Source organism: Nomascus leucogenys, chromosome 6 (genome assembly GCF_006542625.1).
Source record: "Nomascus leucogenys isolate Asia chromosome 6, Asia_NLE_v1, whole genome shotgun sequence".
Lineage (NCBI taxonomy): Eukaryota > Metazoa > Chordata > Mammalia > Primates > Hylobatidae > Nomascus > Nomascus leucogenys.
Genome location: NC_044386.1, coordinates 63,063,258 through 63,081,781, shown reverse-complemented (window position 1 = coordinate 63,081,781; position 18,524 = coordinate 63,063,258). Strand labels below are relative to the sequence as shown.

General features: G+C 34.7%; 1 protein-coding gene across 1 annotated transcript in view; it reads left to right on the top strand.

The window, feature by feature from the left end:
• Positions 1-18,524, top strand: part of SPRED1 (sprouty related EVH1 domain containing 1) — a 103,383-nt gene that overhangs the window by 65,370 nt on the left and 19,489 nt on the right. Inside the window, exons 3-4 of the mRNA XM_003272817.3 lie at positions 2,909-3,077; positions 5,426-5,472. Of these exons, the coding sequence (XP_003272865.1) occupies positions 2,909-3,077; positions 5,426-5,472 (216 nt within the window). The remainder of the gene's footprint in view (positions 1-2,908; positions 3,078-5,425; positions 5,473-18,524) is intronic.

Genomic DNA, 18,524 nt, shown 5'->3' with positions numbered 1-18,524 from the left:
TGTGTAAAATGCTTTAGCAAAATGCCGACTCATAAAAGCTCTGGATACATGTAAATTCTTTTCTTTTTTTGAGACGGAGTTTTACTCTTGATGCCTAGGCTGGAGTACAATGGCACGATCTCGGCTCACTGCAACCTCTGCCTCCCAGGTTGAAGTGATTCTCCTGGCTCAGCCTCTTGAGTAGCTGAGATTACAGGCTCCCACCACCACGCCTGGCTAATTTTTGTATTTTAGTAGAGACGGGTTTCACTATGTTGGTCAGGATGGTCTTGAACTCCTGACCTCATTCGGTCCACCCGCCTCAGCCTCCCACAGGGCTGGGATTACAGGCATGAGCCACTGTGCCTGGCTGTTAATTCTTTTCTAATACATGTAGAGTCATCAAAGTATGGGAAGCAAAAGTCTTGAGAAAATTTCACTGCATTGCCTATAAACGGGCAGGACTGAACCTTAGTCACATTTTTGGTTATTTCTGAATTAATAAAACTTACTACCAAGAATTATTATATTCAGTGATATGCTGATAAAAGGTTTAACAATCAGCTTTCAAGAGGGGACACAAGTCAATGATTTATAGCATTTACATACCTCTACCGTGGCTGCTTTTACTCAACATGCTATCATTGCATATAGTATTGGGAAGAAATGAGCAGTAGTGTGGCATTATATAGTATTTCCACCATACAGATATGACAGACATAAACTACCTCATGAACATAGGTAATTGTAAAAATATAGTAAAATAATTAGGAACTGATGAGTTTTGTGTATTTATTATTTTATTTTTAATGTAATTTATTTCATTATAGAGTTATATATTCTAGCTTTTAACAATGGCTTCCAAAATTCCTGAAAATTTAATATCTGGCTTTTAGGAGCCAGTATAAGCAGACTCTAGCAGACCTCCCCTCCAAAAGTATAAATTAGAGATTCCTAGTCCATGATCTGTGAATGAGTTCCTAGGGAAGTACATAAAGCCTAAAAGTTTTTCTGAGGAGAAGTATTGGTTGAGTACCTAATATTTGTCTGCCACTATAGTTTAAGGATTTGGCAAACAGACAAAGACCAGCTCATGCAGGGCCTAGTAGGTCATAATAAGAATTTTAGTCTTGAAAGCATTGAAAAGACATTGAAACTAGGGAGTGGTCCAGTAAAGTTGCTATTTTTTTTTTTAAGAAAAATTATTACTCTACCTGCAGAGTACTGCAATTACTATTAGTAATTCACGACTACTAGTAATATCTGAGGGGATCATCAGCAGTGCATGGAAGAGACGTGCAAGTGATAATGGTGACTGGAAAAGAGTGGAGGTAGTGAAAATATAATCTTTCACCAAATACCAACTGAGCATTTATTATGTGTCATGTGCTACTATGGGTTTCATTTGAATTATTTTTAATTCTTTTCCTCCTGTTATAGGGGATTCTTAAAATAATTAAGGTGTGTAGTTCTAGTCTTTTTATTAATTAGATTAATTGCAAAGATCACTAGTATATCCACTTTTGTTTTATGTGACAACTAACATTTATTAAAAGCATACTGTGAATATGATGAAAGACAAAGGCCCAGGAACGAAAGACTGAAGAGACCTTACAACTGTCCTGGAAAGGATCCTATACTGGAAGGATTTTTAAAATGCTCTAAAAGACATTATTAGTATAGTAGGCAAAAATGTAACGCGGTCTATGGAACGTGGTCTATAGATTAAAGTTCTGTGTTGGTTTTAAATTTCCTGAATGAGATCACCATAGTGATTACATAAGAGAACAGTATTGCACTTAGGAAATATACTCAAGTGTGTATTAAAGAGCAGTAGAACATAATATATGTAACTCCTTTGAAATAGTTCATAATAAAGTAAGTTAAATGTTTATACATGGACATATACGGAGAGAATGTTAAAAATTAATGTGATAAATCTGGATAAAGGGCAAACAGGAATTTTCTGTATTATTCTTGTTACTTTTCTACAAATTTGAAATACTTTCAAAATAAAAAATTTAAAAACCAAGGGTATATTGATTCATGCATTGCATGAAGCTCTTTACATGAATGCACATTCGATCATTCCACTCTAAGCTCTGGGATATTTTGGTACTGTAATTTCTGTTTTAGAGATGAGTAAACTAAGGCTTTAAATGTTAGGTAACTCACTTAAATACATATTTTGAAAAAGTGGCAAAGTGTATTTGTTTTACTGCTGTGACCATTAAATCCTTACACAAAATATAAATACATCTTTTAAGAAGTTTAGGAAAATGACTTTGTTTTGTTTTGTTTTTGAGACGAAGTCTCACTGTGTTGCCCAGGTTGGAGTGCAGTGACGTGATCTCAACTCACTGCAACCTCCGCCTCCTGGGCTCAGACGATTCTCCTGCCTCAGCCTCTTGAGTAGCTGGGATTACAGGCGCGTACCACCATGCCCAGCTAATTTTTTATATTTTTAGTAGAGATGGGGTTTCATGTTGGCCATGCTGGTCTCAAACTCCTGATTTCAAGTGATCCACCTGCCTCGGCCTCCCAAAGTTCTGGGATTACAGGTGTGAGCCACTGCCCCCAGCCAAAAATGACTTTAAAAAGTTAAATTTCTATTACTACCACCCCCCTGCCTCTTTCCTGGAAGTAATTCCTGATATATTCCTCCTCCGGAAATTTTGTTTGCAATGGGAGTGTATATATGTGTGTATTCTTTAAAATGGGAGTATAATAAGCATCTTGTTTATAATGTGCATTTTTTTATTCCATCTTAATCTATTGAGTGACTTTGTGAACTAGACCACTTTATTTAAAATATTAAAAATTATTCATTAAAAAGTAATAGCATTGTATCATCTCAGTTTGTATTTATGAGCTACATTAGATGCATTTGATGTATGTATATTAATTTTTGGCATTTGGCTTTTGTCAGGTGGTTTTGGAATGTATGCTTAAAAAAGACCTCATTTATAATAAGGTCACTCCAACATTTCACCACTGGAAGATTGATGACAAGAAGTTTGGTCTTACGTTTCAAAGTCCTGCTGATGCTAGGGCTTTTGATAGAGGTATCCGAAGAGCTATAGAGGATATTTCTCAAGGTAGGTATTCTTGACTATTTTCTTAATTTATTTGTCGGTTATATATAGTAGAGGTTATCTTTCTTAAACTTGACCCAAAGTAGTTTTCACACTTTAACCATGTCAGCTTTTGTGATATGTGACCAGGCTTTGAAACCTCACAATAGATGAAGATAAAATAATAGACTCCTTAACGTGATTTGTATTTGTCACATCATAGTCTATGTCAATTGCATGTATTATCTTGAAGAGTCCATCAACAGCTGACTTCAGATAATTCAAATGTTTTAAAATAAGAGCTTGAAGGAAGAGGGAATAGAAATGTACAGCTGTGAGAATCCCAGTTGGTATTCTACTTGTGTATGTATGACACCAGTCACATCCTTTTTTTGGGTAATTATATAGAACTTGTAATATTCAAATTTATGTAGACTCTAGTTATTCCATGACAAAAGTCTTCACTTGATTGATTTCATTATTGAGGATTGGCAGAGACCACAAGCTCATCTATTCCTTTGTTATCTTGCCAGTCTATTAAAATTATTAACTCAAAAGCATACAGGTTTTGAAGGAAAGAATAATGTTTTTTCATGTAAGACTAGCTTACACTTACTTAAACAAAAATCACATTAAAACTCATTTCTTCCATAAAGGAAGAAATATCCAAGACTTGATTTTTTTTTCTAATTAGGAGGAAAATTATTTCAATTTAACTAACTTTCTGTATAAAGTAACTGAAAGTGTGCTAGACTACATTGTGATTTGTGTATTTTGAAGATGTCGTTTTAATAAGAAAATCTGAAAACATAAACTGTGAGACCAATCACAGGGAAGAACATGGAAATACATTGTACAAATCTGTTTTGATAGTGCATGAAATTGTAGTTAAGTAATTTATTTAGCTACTTTGAAAGATTAGAATTTGGTAAATGAGTAATTTTTTATTCTGATCCAGAAAAAATTACTATGAAGTAATAGTAGCCATTTTGTCTTTATTGTGAGACTCCATAAATTCTCCTTAGATCAGTGTTCTTAACCTTGGCTACACATTAAAATCACCTGGGAAGCTTTTGAAGCTTAAAATGACTAGTCTGCGCTCCAGACCAATTGACTCTATCTGGGGAATAGAGTCGAGTCATCCCTTATTTTTCAAAAACTCCAAGAAGTTCAAATATGGTGAGGAATTGTTCTCTAGTCAAGTAATTGTAATTTGAATTTGAAGAAAAAAATAAGAAACTTAAAAAAAAAATACATGATGTTTCTGTGCCTCATTCCACAGAGATTCTGATATATTTTGCTTTGACTCCATACTCTGGCATCAGTGTATTTTTTGACAATTCCTCAGTTGATTCTAACCTTTAGCCAGGTTTGAAGAACCAGTGCTTTAAAGAGAAAAATAGTATCCATGGCTGCTGGAATTTATATGATTTAAAGTTTTGAATTACTTTTAAGCATATGCTCATGTACCGTAACAGTATACCTCTTTCACTAGGGTCAAACAGATTGGGTTTAATGTTTTAAAAAATGATTTATAAGGAGTAGCTTACAAACTCCTAGGTAGAGTAGACTACAGTACTTAGTCTACCTTGTTATTTTTGAACATTAAAAAACATTAGCTAGCATTATTATCAGCTGCTATATAGACTTTCAACAATCTCAAATTGCTTTTACTTGACCTTCTGTGACAAAAAGATAAAATATGCTGCTCTTTCCAAAGGGCACATTTCTTCTTATCTCATGCCTACTCCATGCTAAGCTGTGCCTCTCAAGGGTAGCATGAACTAAGAATACTTTGCTAGGACAAATCCTTTCTTACTAATTTATTGAAACTAAAAGTACTCTTAACAGCATGAAAATCTGTACAGAGACATTGATGCAAAAAAGTCAGTAACAACAATTGGCCATTAACTATCAATAGGGGATTAAAACTCATTTGTTTTCCATCTTAGCTAAAGCAACTAAAATCCTGGTTATAGGTACTAAATACTGTTTCCCGGGTCAAAGCATTTAGAAAAATTGAATAAATCACATCTTAGCATCACCAGAGCAGTGTAATTATAATCTGCCTAGTAATTTTGAGTATTTGGGAGAAACTAGGGGCAGGGCTAGCTAGAGATAGTATACTTTCAGAGAAAACGTCTCGTTAGTAAGCAGCTGGAAATTTACCTATAGAAGAGGGAAATAATTACATTATTCTCCATTATTCTAACACGGGCAAATACAAGTGGCCAGTATCTTAATTGCCAGGCAGTCCAGAAAGATCTCTGGTTAGTCTTCTAAAGTATTATAATGATATAATCAATTAGTCATTAATACTGGACTCTAAGACAAAAATTCTATACTTAATTAACTTTTATCTATTTTCTTAGGATGCCCTGAATCAAAAAATGAAGCTGAAGGGGCAGATGACTTACAAGTAAGTAATGGCTTGAAAGGAATTTGTAAACATAAAGGATGTGGAAGAAATCACTAGCCTTATTAAATAAACTTAGCAATTACTAAGAATATTTCTAAGACACTGTATTTGTCAGATTTCTCCAGAAAAAAAGAGCCAGTACAGGTTGAGCATCCCTCATCTGAAAATTTAAAATCTGAAATGTTCCAAAATCTGAAACTTTTTTTCTTTTTGAGACAAGGTCTTGCTATGTTGCTCAGGCTGGTCTGGAACTCCTGTGCTGAAGCGATCCACCCACCTCCCCACAGTGCTGGGATTATAGGCCTGAGCCACTGTGCCCGGCCCCAAAATCCAAAACTTTTTGAGTATGGACATGACACCTCAAGTAGAAAAAATTTACACTTGACCTCATATGATAAATCACACTAAAAATGCAGTCAGAATTTTGTTTCATGCACGAAATTATTTAAAATCATGTATAAAATTACCTTCAGCCTGTGTGTTATAAGGTGTATAAACATACATAAATTTCATCTTTAAATTGGGTACTATCCTTAAGATGTCTTATTATGCACATACAAATATTCTGAAATTTGAAGCAGTTCTGGTTCCAAGCATTTCAGATAAGAGATATCAATCTTTATATAGAAAGTAAAGTTTCTGTTTTGTTTTTTTTTTTCTTTTTTAAGGAAGTGGTTCATAAGATTGTGGGCTGGGTTGGCAGAATGGGCAGGCATGCTGGAAACTGGCACAAGTTGATATTGCAGTCATGAGAAGGCCGAATTCTGTTCTCTTCAGAGGACCTCAGTCTTTTTTCTTATGCCTTTCAACTAATTGCATGAGGTCACCCACATTATGGAGGATGCCAAACTGCCATATTAAAAGGACATTCAGGCAACACTATGTAGATATTCATGTGGTGAGGAACTGAAGCGTTCAGACAATAGCCGTATTAGTGAGCCACCTTGGAAGCAGGTTATTCAGCTCCAAGCAAGCCTTAAGATGACCAGTTGTGGCATGTTTTCATTGCAACCTTATGAGGAACCCTGAGCCAAAACCATCTAGTTAAGCTGCTCTTGAATTCCTGGTTAACAGAAACTGTGAAATAATAAATGTTTGTTATTTTAAGCCACTAAATTTGGGAATGATTTTTGACTAATGCAGATTCTGGAGACCTGAAAATGGCGCGCTGCTGTAACAAATACTAAAACATGGGAATGACTTTGGACTCAGGCCTCAGACAGTAAATAAAAGGTGGAAGGTCTTTGAGGCGAGTTTTAGTGAAGTTCCGAAGAGACTTACTGGAAGCTTGAAGATCTTTGGATAGAGCGTCAGTGAGGGCTTAAATGAAAATGAAGAAAACCATATTGGAAAATGGAAGAAAGGGAATGTTTGTTTAGTGGCTGAAAGCTTAGCAACAATGTCATGGCAGTAATGTGGGAAGCAGAAAATGTACCTAATATACTGGGTGGTTAAGCTAAGGAGTTTTCAAGCAAAAGGTTGAAGCTGTTTGCCTGATTTCTTCTTACTGCTTATGATAAACAGTAAATGAGAGAAGTAAGCTAAGGAAGGGCTCCTAAACAAAAAGAACCCAGGGCTTTGCTGGTTTTGAAAATTCTCAGTTTCTCAGTATGTCAAACGGCTAAGATTAAGAAATGGCTTCTAAGCAAAGATCAAATCCAGGGCCTTCTCAGAAAAGCATTGTCTAAGGATGTGAGTGTAAATTCCTTCGTTAAGACCTCAGGAGGATTTAAGATGAACCTCAGAGAAACTTTCGATCAAAGTAGTAGGTCCTATAAGAAGTGTAAATGTATGTCACTTAGCAGAAGTTGAAGGTTGAGAAGAGTTTTTCTCATTTATGAGTGTGCTTTTTATCTAATGGAGTGGACCTCTATAAGATTCACAAAGTTTTTCATAGCATTATATTGGCAGAAATACCACCTTTGATTGAAGAGGGGCCCTTTGGATCCCCAAAATTCCACTGGCAGGAAGCAAGTTGAAAACACTATGCAGATGCAAACCTGGCCCACCTTTCAATGAAAATAGAAGGAAATTAGAAATTAGAACCAAGATCTCGAAGGCCAGAGCCACGAGTTATGAAAAATTATTCCCAGATCCTAAGTTCCACTCTAGGAACTTTCAGTGTTGCCACCTTGATTTCAGAATTATGTGCACCAATAACTATGTTGTTCCTCTCATTTTTTCCACTTTTAAGCAAGAAGGTCACCTGGCAGTTACCTTCTGCCTGTCCTACCATTGTCTTTTGGATATGTGTTGGGCAGGTAATTTGTCTCTTTAGTTCCAGAAATCAGATTGAGAGAAGCAATGTATATTCAAGGAGCGGCATTTAAGGAACTACATATACCCAGGAAATTTCATCTGTACCTGCACCTGTTTAGAAGACAACATCCTAGCTTTGAAGATGTTGTTGTAAAAAGATGAGACTTTTAGGGAGTCATGGGAGGGTAGAGTGTATTTTGAATATGAGAAAAATATAAATAATTGGTGTTCAAAGAGCAGTGAATTATGGTCGTTTTAAAATATGGAAACATTATTTTATACTTCTCTCATCATTGGAGTCTAATTCCCCTCTTCCTGAGTATAGGCTGTTCCCAGGGACTCACTTCTACCACACGGAATGTGTTGAAAATGAAGTGTGACTTCTGAGGGTAGATCCTAAGAAAATTTCTGGCTTCCATCTTGCTTTCTCTCTTGGATCACTGTGGGAGAAGCCAGCTACTATACGTGAGGACACTGGAGGAGAGATGTATGAAGAGATCCATGTGAGGAATTGAGGTCATCTGCCAACAACCAGCAAGGAACTGGAGCCTTCTAGCAACAACCACGTGAAGTGAACCATCCTGAAAGCAAGTCCTCCAGCCACAAACAAGCCTTCAGATAATTACAGCCACTGCTAATACCTTGACTAGAACTTCATAGGGACTATGAGCCAGAATCACCCAGCTAAACTGGTCCCACATTTCTGACTTACAGAAACTATATATAATAAATGTTTGTGTTTGAAGCGGCTAAGTTTTGTGGTAATTTTTAATGCATCTATAGGTAAAGAATGCACAAGCAGAAAGGGAAGTTTAACTTTTTCTTAAGATGATTAGAATGATAGCTAATTTTTTCAGAGTTACAACTGCGAAAGAAAACTCTTAAATTTACCTTAGTACCATTTATTTCATTCATGATGTTCCAAAGGTTTAGAAGGTCATTCTTCTTTTGGAATGTATGGGAAGTTGCAGTGTGTTCTGATTTATCTAGCTACTCTATTAGGAATAAAATAGATCATGTTAAGTTTCATAATTCATCTTATGGGCTTGTCATAAATGTTTTGAATACAGATTATGGTTTCAGGTAGTGTTTATATCGGGTTTACTTCGTTGGCAATTGTTTGCAAAGACAACTAATATAGTTTAAAAGAATAATGCATTATCTAATTTTTTAACACAGTAAAAGTAATGATAATGTTATATTTAAATAAATGTTTTGAAGGCATTAAATGTCAAGAGTGGAAATCCTTTCCCTTTTGGATGTTCATTAATTAATTCAACAAATATTTGAGTACCTATTTCTGTGCCAATAACTGTGCTAGACATTTCCTTCATAAGCTATTGGACAACTTTCTGCTTTCAACAATTAATGTCTTCATCAATTATCATAAGTCAACAAAGAAATTTACCTATTTCATATCTGTCCTTTGGAGGGTTTTATAACAGATCATCATTTGAATTTAAAATCCTATCTTGCTCATCTTTTATTCCTGATGTGTAGTATAGTGCTAATCACATACATAGTTGGCACTCAAGAAAAGTTTTGAGGAAAAGTCTTAAAAGTTAAGATTTTTAAAAACCTAACCAATATTAAGGTATGAATGTTCTTTTCATTTGGTTTCTTTTCTTTAACTATTTTAATGAGACAAATGAGAGCTTTTGGTTTTTTTGTTTGTTTTGAGACAGGGTCTTACTCTGTTGCCCAGGCTGGAGTGCAGTGGCATGATCTCAACTCACTGCAGCCTTTGCCTCCTGGGCTCAAGTGGTCCTCCCACATCAGCCTCCCGAGTAGCCATAGGCACGTACCACCACTCACGGCTAATTTTTGTGTCTTTTTGGTAGAGACGGGGTTTTGCCATGTTGCCCAGGCTGGTCTCAAACTCCTGGGCTCAAGTGATCCACCCACCCACCTTGGTCTCTCAAAGTGTTGGGATTACAGCATGAGTCACTGTGCCTGGTCTAGGTTTTTCTTATTGTTGTTGTTGAATGCTAGCTTATGCTTGTTTTAAGATCATTTTTAGTGCTGACAGAGTTGTCACTTACAACATTTACAGCTCTTATTGTTCAGATATGCTGGATTGAGAACAAAACCCACAAACTTACCTCACAACAGGCTTGAGGTTGAAAGAGGAAAAGATATTAGATAACATGTTTTTGGGCAGAAGAAAGATGAGATCTGATTGATAATGAAGTAAAACATTTTCATGTTTTCTCGTTTGGCTATTAGAAGTACGTGACTAACAATCTTTTTTAGAAGTAAGTAATGTGATTTCTTAGCCAAAATGATTAGAAGGCTATGATTTATGTTTGTCTAATTTTGCTTTAGGCAAGGGATATGAATTGTTCATGTAATGATTTTCAGAGGTGGTAATATTTTAATAAGGCTCTATATCTGAAAACTAAGTTAGTGGATTGGCTTTATTTAGGTAGTACAGAGTATTTAATGGTACTGCAAGCTATCACAATCCTTTCGTAAGTGCTGCCTTAACAGTTTTCAGAAAGCCCTGATGTATCTTAGGTTGAGTTTTATTTATTACCCAATAAGAGAGCAAAAAAATTCTCTGTACAACTTTTTGCATAATGTTATTTAAAATTTTATTGACTCTTAGACTAATATGTGCATATTTCAAAAATTACAAATACAAAATTAAGAATCATTCATTCCTACCCAAAAATAATTACTGTTTATATTTGGATATTTCTGCTTAGGTTTTTCTTTCTTCTGGCATCTTGCATACAAATGCATACTTCCTTTTAAAAGCACCATTGGGATCATACTTCTAAAATGCAGTCAGCTTAAAATCTCTTGGCCGTTTTCATTGTGTCAGTCTAACTTCAGAGTCTTTGATCTTAGCCATTACGTTATGTAGCTATACTACAATTTAATCATTCACGTCATTGAATATTTCCCACAGCCTTGTACATACATTTTAATTTGTATCTTTGAGTGTGACCTTAAGATAAAAATCCTAGAAATATACTTAGATTTAAAGGGCTGAAGATTTATGTGTTAGCAGGATGTGTGTAATTACTGCTTATTAACTCAAAAGTAGATCTACAGACAGTAAACAATCTCTGCAAACCTAATACCACATTAAGCCGAACTAACTCTTCATTAGAAACATAGTTTAGTTCTTCCGTTGAATAAGCCAGGTTAAAGGACTTGTTTTCCTTTACCACTATTACCAGACATTGTTGTCTTGCTGCATTTTTCATATTCCTTCTATATTATTTCCTCACAGATCACTGTGTTCAGGTTGCTTAAAGAAAATGATATATGCTGTTAATGTTTCCAGTCAAAGCTCATAGACAAATAGAAAACTAAAAATTCAACTGCTGGTTTATTCTTACCGTTAAGCTAATCAAACTAAAGAAAGCTAATGAACAGAATAGGAGACAGTTGTGGCCAAATTTAAAATGAATTGCAACTGGACACACTACACCACAGTGTTAATAATGGTTTTGTTGGGCTTGTGGAATTAGAGTAATTTTTTTCCGTTTTTTCTATGCTTCCTAAGCCAGCATAATTTGAGCATATAATTTTAAATACCGAAAGAATTGCTTTGGTAGCATGTTTAACACATGTAATGCCAAGATATAAGGGCTCTTTACCAAAGAAAATTTTAAACCACTTCTGTCATTTAATAAACCAATGATATAATTATTTAAAAACTTATTTTAGTAGGCTGTGAGCCAGCCACACATTTTGCAAACCTGTAATTTGTGATTTACAATTACAAGAATGATGTTCTTGAGCAGTACGTCGACTGTGATATCCCTTTTTTTCTGCATTTGACTTATTTATTGGGAATCATACATTAACAAGGGTTTGCAAAACAGCACTAAATTTTCTCTAAGAACTAGTACTAGCAGAAGGGGCGCAAAGGGAGGAGAGAAGCAAAATCTGTTTTTGTTTTTTCTGCAGCTGTCATCTGGCCTTATGTTCTGATCAAGAGCTACAGCTGGAATTATTTTATTGCTTTACTCTGTATCCTTTTGCCTCCACACACAAAATTGCTATAGAAGTCTTTGAAAAATAAAAAACTAGGCAATCACTTATCAACCATAAAAGAATAATTCTTACACCAGCAGCTGAGAGTAAAACAAATTTTCATTGTGCATTAACTATTGGCATGGGGTTACTTTGTAGACAATACACATTAGCCTGTGCCAGCATACAATATGAAAAGCATTGAAAGTGAGTATATATAACTGCTATAGACGTAATTTTTTTAAGCTAGAGATAATGCCAGCGTATTTACAGTCTTTGTGCCTATCATATATTAAACTTTTTGCTCTTGTGGAAGATTTTTGGCATTTCCCACCACCTAATTTTATGTTATGTTCATGTTTCCATAGTAATTGTCACTTTTCAGGGGTTATAACCCAGTAAAAAAAAAAAAAAAAAAAATAGAAGTTTGTCTAAGTCTGAACAAATCAAATCCAAATTAAGAAAGTGTTTTGGTTATTACTACAGGTTGAGCATCCCTAATCCACAGTTCAGAATGTTCCAAAATTCACGTTTTCTTCAGCACTGACATGTGGCTCAAAAGAATGCTCAGATGTTGAATTTTTTTTATTAGGATAGGTATATTATATTTTACGCATTTATACTGAGGTCGAACATCCCTAATATAAAAGTTAGGTAAGCAGTAAGGCCCAGTGTGGGCAGAGATGTAAGGAAATGGTTCCTCTGTCTTAAACAATTAAGGGGTTTTCAGTTGATAACATAAGTTTGCCAAAGGGTAGCTTGGTAATATAATTGAATATGTGTATATACTTTATTCAGCAATTCCATTTGTAGGAACTAATACTAAAGAAATAATACAAGTACACCAAGATATATGTAAAAAGAAGTACATTACAATGCATGTAACAAAAATTTGGAAATCTGAATGCCCATAATTAGAGTATTAGCTAAGGTAGTATATGACATATGCAATACTGGACTTCTTTGCAGCAGTTGCAAAGTATAACTTGTATACTGGTATGGGGAAAGGTCCATGGAATGTTAAGGAGTGAAGAAAAAGAGCACTGTGTGGATAGACTGCAATATAAATGGAATCAAATTATACATAGCATGTAAACACATATGCATGCATTAGGAAGTTTAGGAAGATATATGTCAAATAGTAATAGTGGCTATTCCACGGGGGTAGGATTATGGAAATAATTTTTATTGTTTTTATAACTTGAACTTTGAATAACAGTTATTCAAAGATATTTTTTGCCAGGTGTGATAGCTCATGCCTGTAGTCCCAGCAGTTTGGGAGGATGAGACGGAAAGATTGCTTGAGCCTAGGAATTCAAGACCAGCCTGAGCAACATAGTGAGACTCTGTCTCTACCACAAGCAAAAAATTAGCCAGGCATGGTGGAGTCCACCTGTAGTCTCAGCTACTCGGGAGGCTGAGGTGAGAGGATCATTTGAGCCTGGAAGGTCAAGGTTACAGTGAGCTGTGATCGTGCCACCGCATTCCACCCTGGGCAACAGAGCAAGACCCTGTCTAGCTAGCTAGCTGGCCAGAGTGTTTAGACTTATTATTGCTTAAGGAGCTCTCTTTATATACTTTTTTTCTAATATATCACATTTACTCCTGAGGTATCAATGTGATCTGATTATTGGATATTTGCATGTCACAGATTGTAGAATTCTCAGTGTGTGCCAGGCATATAGTTCTATGCTCCGGGGATAAAACTTAGGCAGAGTCCCTCCTTACAGGTTGTCCTAGTTCGTTCTAGCTGCTACAGCAAAATGCCATGACTAGGTAGCTTATAAACAAAAGTAGTTATCATTCTTGAGTCTGGGAAGTCCGCTCAAGGCACAGACTGTACCTGGTGAGGGCCCACTTTCAGGTTCATAAGTGATACTTGGCTATATCCTCACATGGTGGAAAGAACAGGACAGCACTCTAGAATCTCTTTTATAAGGACACTAATCACATTCATGAGGGCTCTACCTTCCTAATTGAATCATAGCCCCACCTCCTAATACCATCATATTGGTAATTAGATTTCCACGTATGAATTTTGTGGGGGACACAAACATTCGGAGTATAGCACTGGTTCATGGGAAAAATGTAAATAAAAGAGTACTGAGAATATAGGGTGATAGATACATATAATTTTAAGGTAATTCAAAGGAGGGAGTGACTAACTTGTGAGTGAATCAACAAAGACTTTTTGATGAGTTTGTTAAGCATAAAACAGTTTTTTAGTGGAAAATTTGAAGCATGTCATTGTTGGGCAGAGGAAGCGACATGTACCAGAAAATCAGAAGTATGAAACATCAGATGCTAACAGAAAGAGACAGGTATATCAATATTTTAAAAGCAAAGAAATGAGGATGAAAACCAGTAGGAACAAGCCATATTAAGAAAGTAGATGGACTCTTTTTAAGTAACAGACTGTGTGTTCATTTATTCTTTTGTTCATTCTTGGAGTTTCTTATTCACATAAGGAAAGCCACTATTTAATTTTTAATAAGATAGATCCATTGTAATAGAAATTAAATAGCAGATATACATATAAGAGTGAACAGTGTGACAGCACCTAGTCTTGGTAAGAATATGGAGCACTGATTGTGGATATATGAATTGTTTAAACCACCTTCAAAAATCATTTTCATCATGAGAACTGGAACATATGTATATCCTGTGACCCAGCATTTCTATTCTTGGATGTCTTCTAGAGAAACTCTTGTGCATATATACCATAAGGCCTATACACTATTATTCCTAGCAACGTTTATTGAAATAGCAAAAAATTAGAACTGCCCAAACATCCATAGACAGGGAATAGATGAATAAATTATAGTGTTCTTATCCAGACTCTGCCACCTAGTAACTTTTATTTTAGGCAAGTTGCTTAATCCCTTTGGATTTTAGTCTTTTCATATGGAGTAGGTTGATAATACTGTGTACCTCAAAGGATTATTGTGAGGATTGAGTTAACCCGTGTAAACTACTTGAGACTGTCTGATACATAGAAAATGCTCAATAAATTTTAGCTATCATTGGTACACAGAGGTCAAAATGACTGATTATTGCTACACATGTCAGTGTGAATGAATTTCACTGAAAAAAATTGAGCAAAAAATTTCAGAATGTCCCATGATATCAGTCAGTTCAAAAGCATCTATAACTAAATATTGTTCAGGGATATTTGTTTAGTAAAACTTAAAGAAGATTAAAAAATGAAAAAAAAATGACTTCAAGATAGGGTTTATCTGCTGAGGGTCCAGGTGGTAGAGATGGGGGGTGCTAATACGGAGAAACACAGAGGAGTAATTAGTTGTATTGGTTATGTTCACTTTCCTTAAGTTGGGTGACAAATGTACACGTTCTATTATTCTTTATATGATTATGTATATAGTCCTTTATACATATAAAATAACTCCTTGGAGAGAGAACCCATGAGTCCCCTGGTTCTAGCCTCAACTGCACGGAACTATATTGATAGTTTCTGGTATTTTAAAAGTAAAAATATAAATCTATCAATTCATCCTTCTATCAGTTAGACAAATGGGATCATGCCATGTTGACTGTTCTGTACCTAGCTTTTTTCATTTAACAATACCTTGGGAATACTGAAAATATCATTTTAATAGCTGTGCAGAATTCTGTCATGTATCAAAATTTTTAACTAGTTCCCTGCTGTTAGAGCCATAAGATATTTTGATTCTTGTTTTCTTTATTTTTGTTAAAAAATAGTGCTACTGTGATTGTGTGTGTGTGTGTGTGTGTGTGTGTGTGTGTGTGTATCTGTATCTGTATATACAGTCAATCTCTCAAAGTAGAAATGCTGGGTCAAAAAGTACGGATTTTTTTTTTCCAGTGCCATTATCAAATTGCACTCTCACCAACAGCGCAAAAAAGTATTTCTGTTTCTCCAAACCCTTGCCAACATTCAGTATTACTACCTGTGTTTTACATCTTTCCTAGTTAGTATATAAAAATGGCATTATACTTCCATGTGTCTTTAATTGAATGGTCAGTATGTTTTTATATACTTACATTCCATTTCTTTTTCATAGGAAAATAAAATTGGGCTTTATCTTGTGAGTCTCATATTTCCCAGGGAGAGAGGGCCCATTTTTATGTATGTGTAAATTATGTACCTTGCAAAAGAGTTCCTTAGCTAATACTTACTCTCCTCCCCGTCCTCTCCAGTATGTGCCCAGTCTTCCAACAAAGCTTTGGTAATTGGAAACCTTAAGGGGTTTTGAACAGAAAAACCAATTAGATTTGCCTTAAGAATAATGGGACAAAGGCTGGAAACAAGGAAATCAGTTAGAAACCTACTGAAATAAGACAGGCAAAAAAAGATAATGAGGGCTTTGCATTAAGACAGTGAATAGTAGGTATTGAGAAGAGGAAATGGATTTGAAAGGTATTCAGAAGATTACCTTGTTTAGAAAATTATTTTATTGACATAAAGACATTCTGCATGAATTCAGAAGGATTTGGGCAAAGGTATAGTATGTCTCTCAGTTAATTATTTCAGATGAAGAGGGAAAATGTATTTAAGCTAAAAATTGGTTTCATTGATACAGTATATTTGTATTATATTTTTAAATATTATGATTTATCAGGCACAGTGACCTATACCCGTCTGTAGTATCAGCTACTAGGGAGGACCAGTTGAGGCCAGGAGTTTGAGGCCATCCTGGACAACATAGTAAGACCCTGTCTCTTGAAAAAGAAAGACAAAACAGGAATAGAATTGATGCTAAACCTGTCTCATTCTAGCAGTACTATTCATAAACATGTTAATTGAAAAAAAGATCAGTCTCATTGAGTTACACCTCCAATAAAGTTTAAAATAATAAAAATTTAAAATATAAAATGATCCTACATCAAAAGGGAGAAAGTATGCAGTACCTTGATTTTAAAATTATATAAAAGTAAGCTTACAAAATTGGAAAATTAATCATACCATCAAGGAGTATTAGCCTTCATTTTATTTCCAACTTTTTATCTTTTTATGGCTACGATAATACTGTAAATAAAATTTTATGTACTGACTTTTTAACACTAAATCTTTCCTACATTGTATATTATATTATTCCCAAACTTGATTTCAAATGACAACACCATATTTCACTTTATGGGCATATCATAATTTACTTCACCATTCCCTTATTATGGCATGTTCAAGTTGTTTCTTTTTACCATTAAAAATAGTTCTCTACCTAGAGGAAAAGAAGTCATACGAAAAAGATACTTGCATATGCATGCTTGTAGCAGCATAATTTGCAATTACAAAAATATGGAACCAGCCCAAATGCCCATCAATCAATGAGTGGATAAGGAAAATGTGGTGTATGGGTGTGTGTATATATATTTTATATTATATATATTATATATATTATTTGAGTCATTTATTTTCAGAAATCTCTGGAACAAATAAATACATTTGCTGAAGTTTTCTACTCTCCCCAATTTTGATTATGTATATGCACACACACATAAACACACACACACTATGGAATACTACTCAACCATAAAAAGGAAAGAAATAATAGCATTTGCAGCAACCTGGATGGAATTGCAAACTATTCTAAGTGAAGCAACTCAGGAATGGAAAACCAAACGTCATAGGTTCTCACTCATATGTGGGAGCTAAGCTATGAGGACACAAAGGCGTAAGAATGATACGTTGGACTTTAGGGACTCGGAAAAGGGTGGGTGTGGTGAGGGATACAAGACTACACATTGGGTACAGTGTACACTGTTTGGGTGATGGGTGCACCAAAATCTCAGAAATCACCACTAAAGAACTCACTCATGTAACCAAACACCACCTGTTCCCCAAAAAAACTAGTGAAAAAATAAAACTTTACAACAACAACAGATAATAATTCTGAGAAAAATACTTTGTGCCTAAAGCTTTTTCCATTTTAGTACTGTTTTTTCTTTGCTAGATTGAAGAAGTGGTCAAAATGTGTGAATGTTTTAAAAGCTTTTGGTACATTTTATTAAATGCTTTTTTGTTGCATTATTATTAAAATTGCTTTCCAGGAAGAGTTGTTCCAGATTTTATTTTACTTCTGTGTGTGTAGAATTAGCAATGAATGAGTATGCCTGTTTTCCTTATCACCACTTTTTTAAAAACCTGTAAATTTAATATGCATTTAAACTTTTAACTTGCTGAAAGAGATAATTAGGTAGTAGGAAGATACTTTTTTCTAGTTTAGGATTCTCTAAAATGTTAATTTGATTCTTACAATTCATGAATAATATATATACTTCATTGTAGATTGTATACTTTGCATTTTCAAACAGTCTTTTGTTTGCCATATCAGACACTTGAATGATGCTTTGGTTATTTTATTCACTGAGACCCATTTAGGTGTGTAGCTATAAATTCAGTGTGCAATATGAACCTTTCCTAGTTAATAGGTTAATTTCAGCTATATTGGTAAACATTTAAAAATCATTTGTTACTTAAATATTACACACAGTTTAATAATGAAGCAACAAACACTTGTGATATTTTCTTTAAAAAAGTATTATATTTAAAGTAAAATGTGTTAATGTTTAATTTACAGTATATAAATAGAATAACCCAACTCAGTACAGCAAGACACTAAGTTTGTTCATATGCAGATTTTTTTCAAGTCAGCTTTATTTTAATTTATAATTTTAACATGACTTCTCAGTTATTATAATTTAGTAAAAGATAATTCAAAAAAGTCACAATTAAAAGCAGTATCTTATAATTACCACTGATACTACTCCTAAAACTTATGCTTGTTTATAGTTTTCAATCTCCTGAGTATCCCAACCCTGAA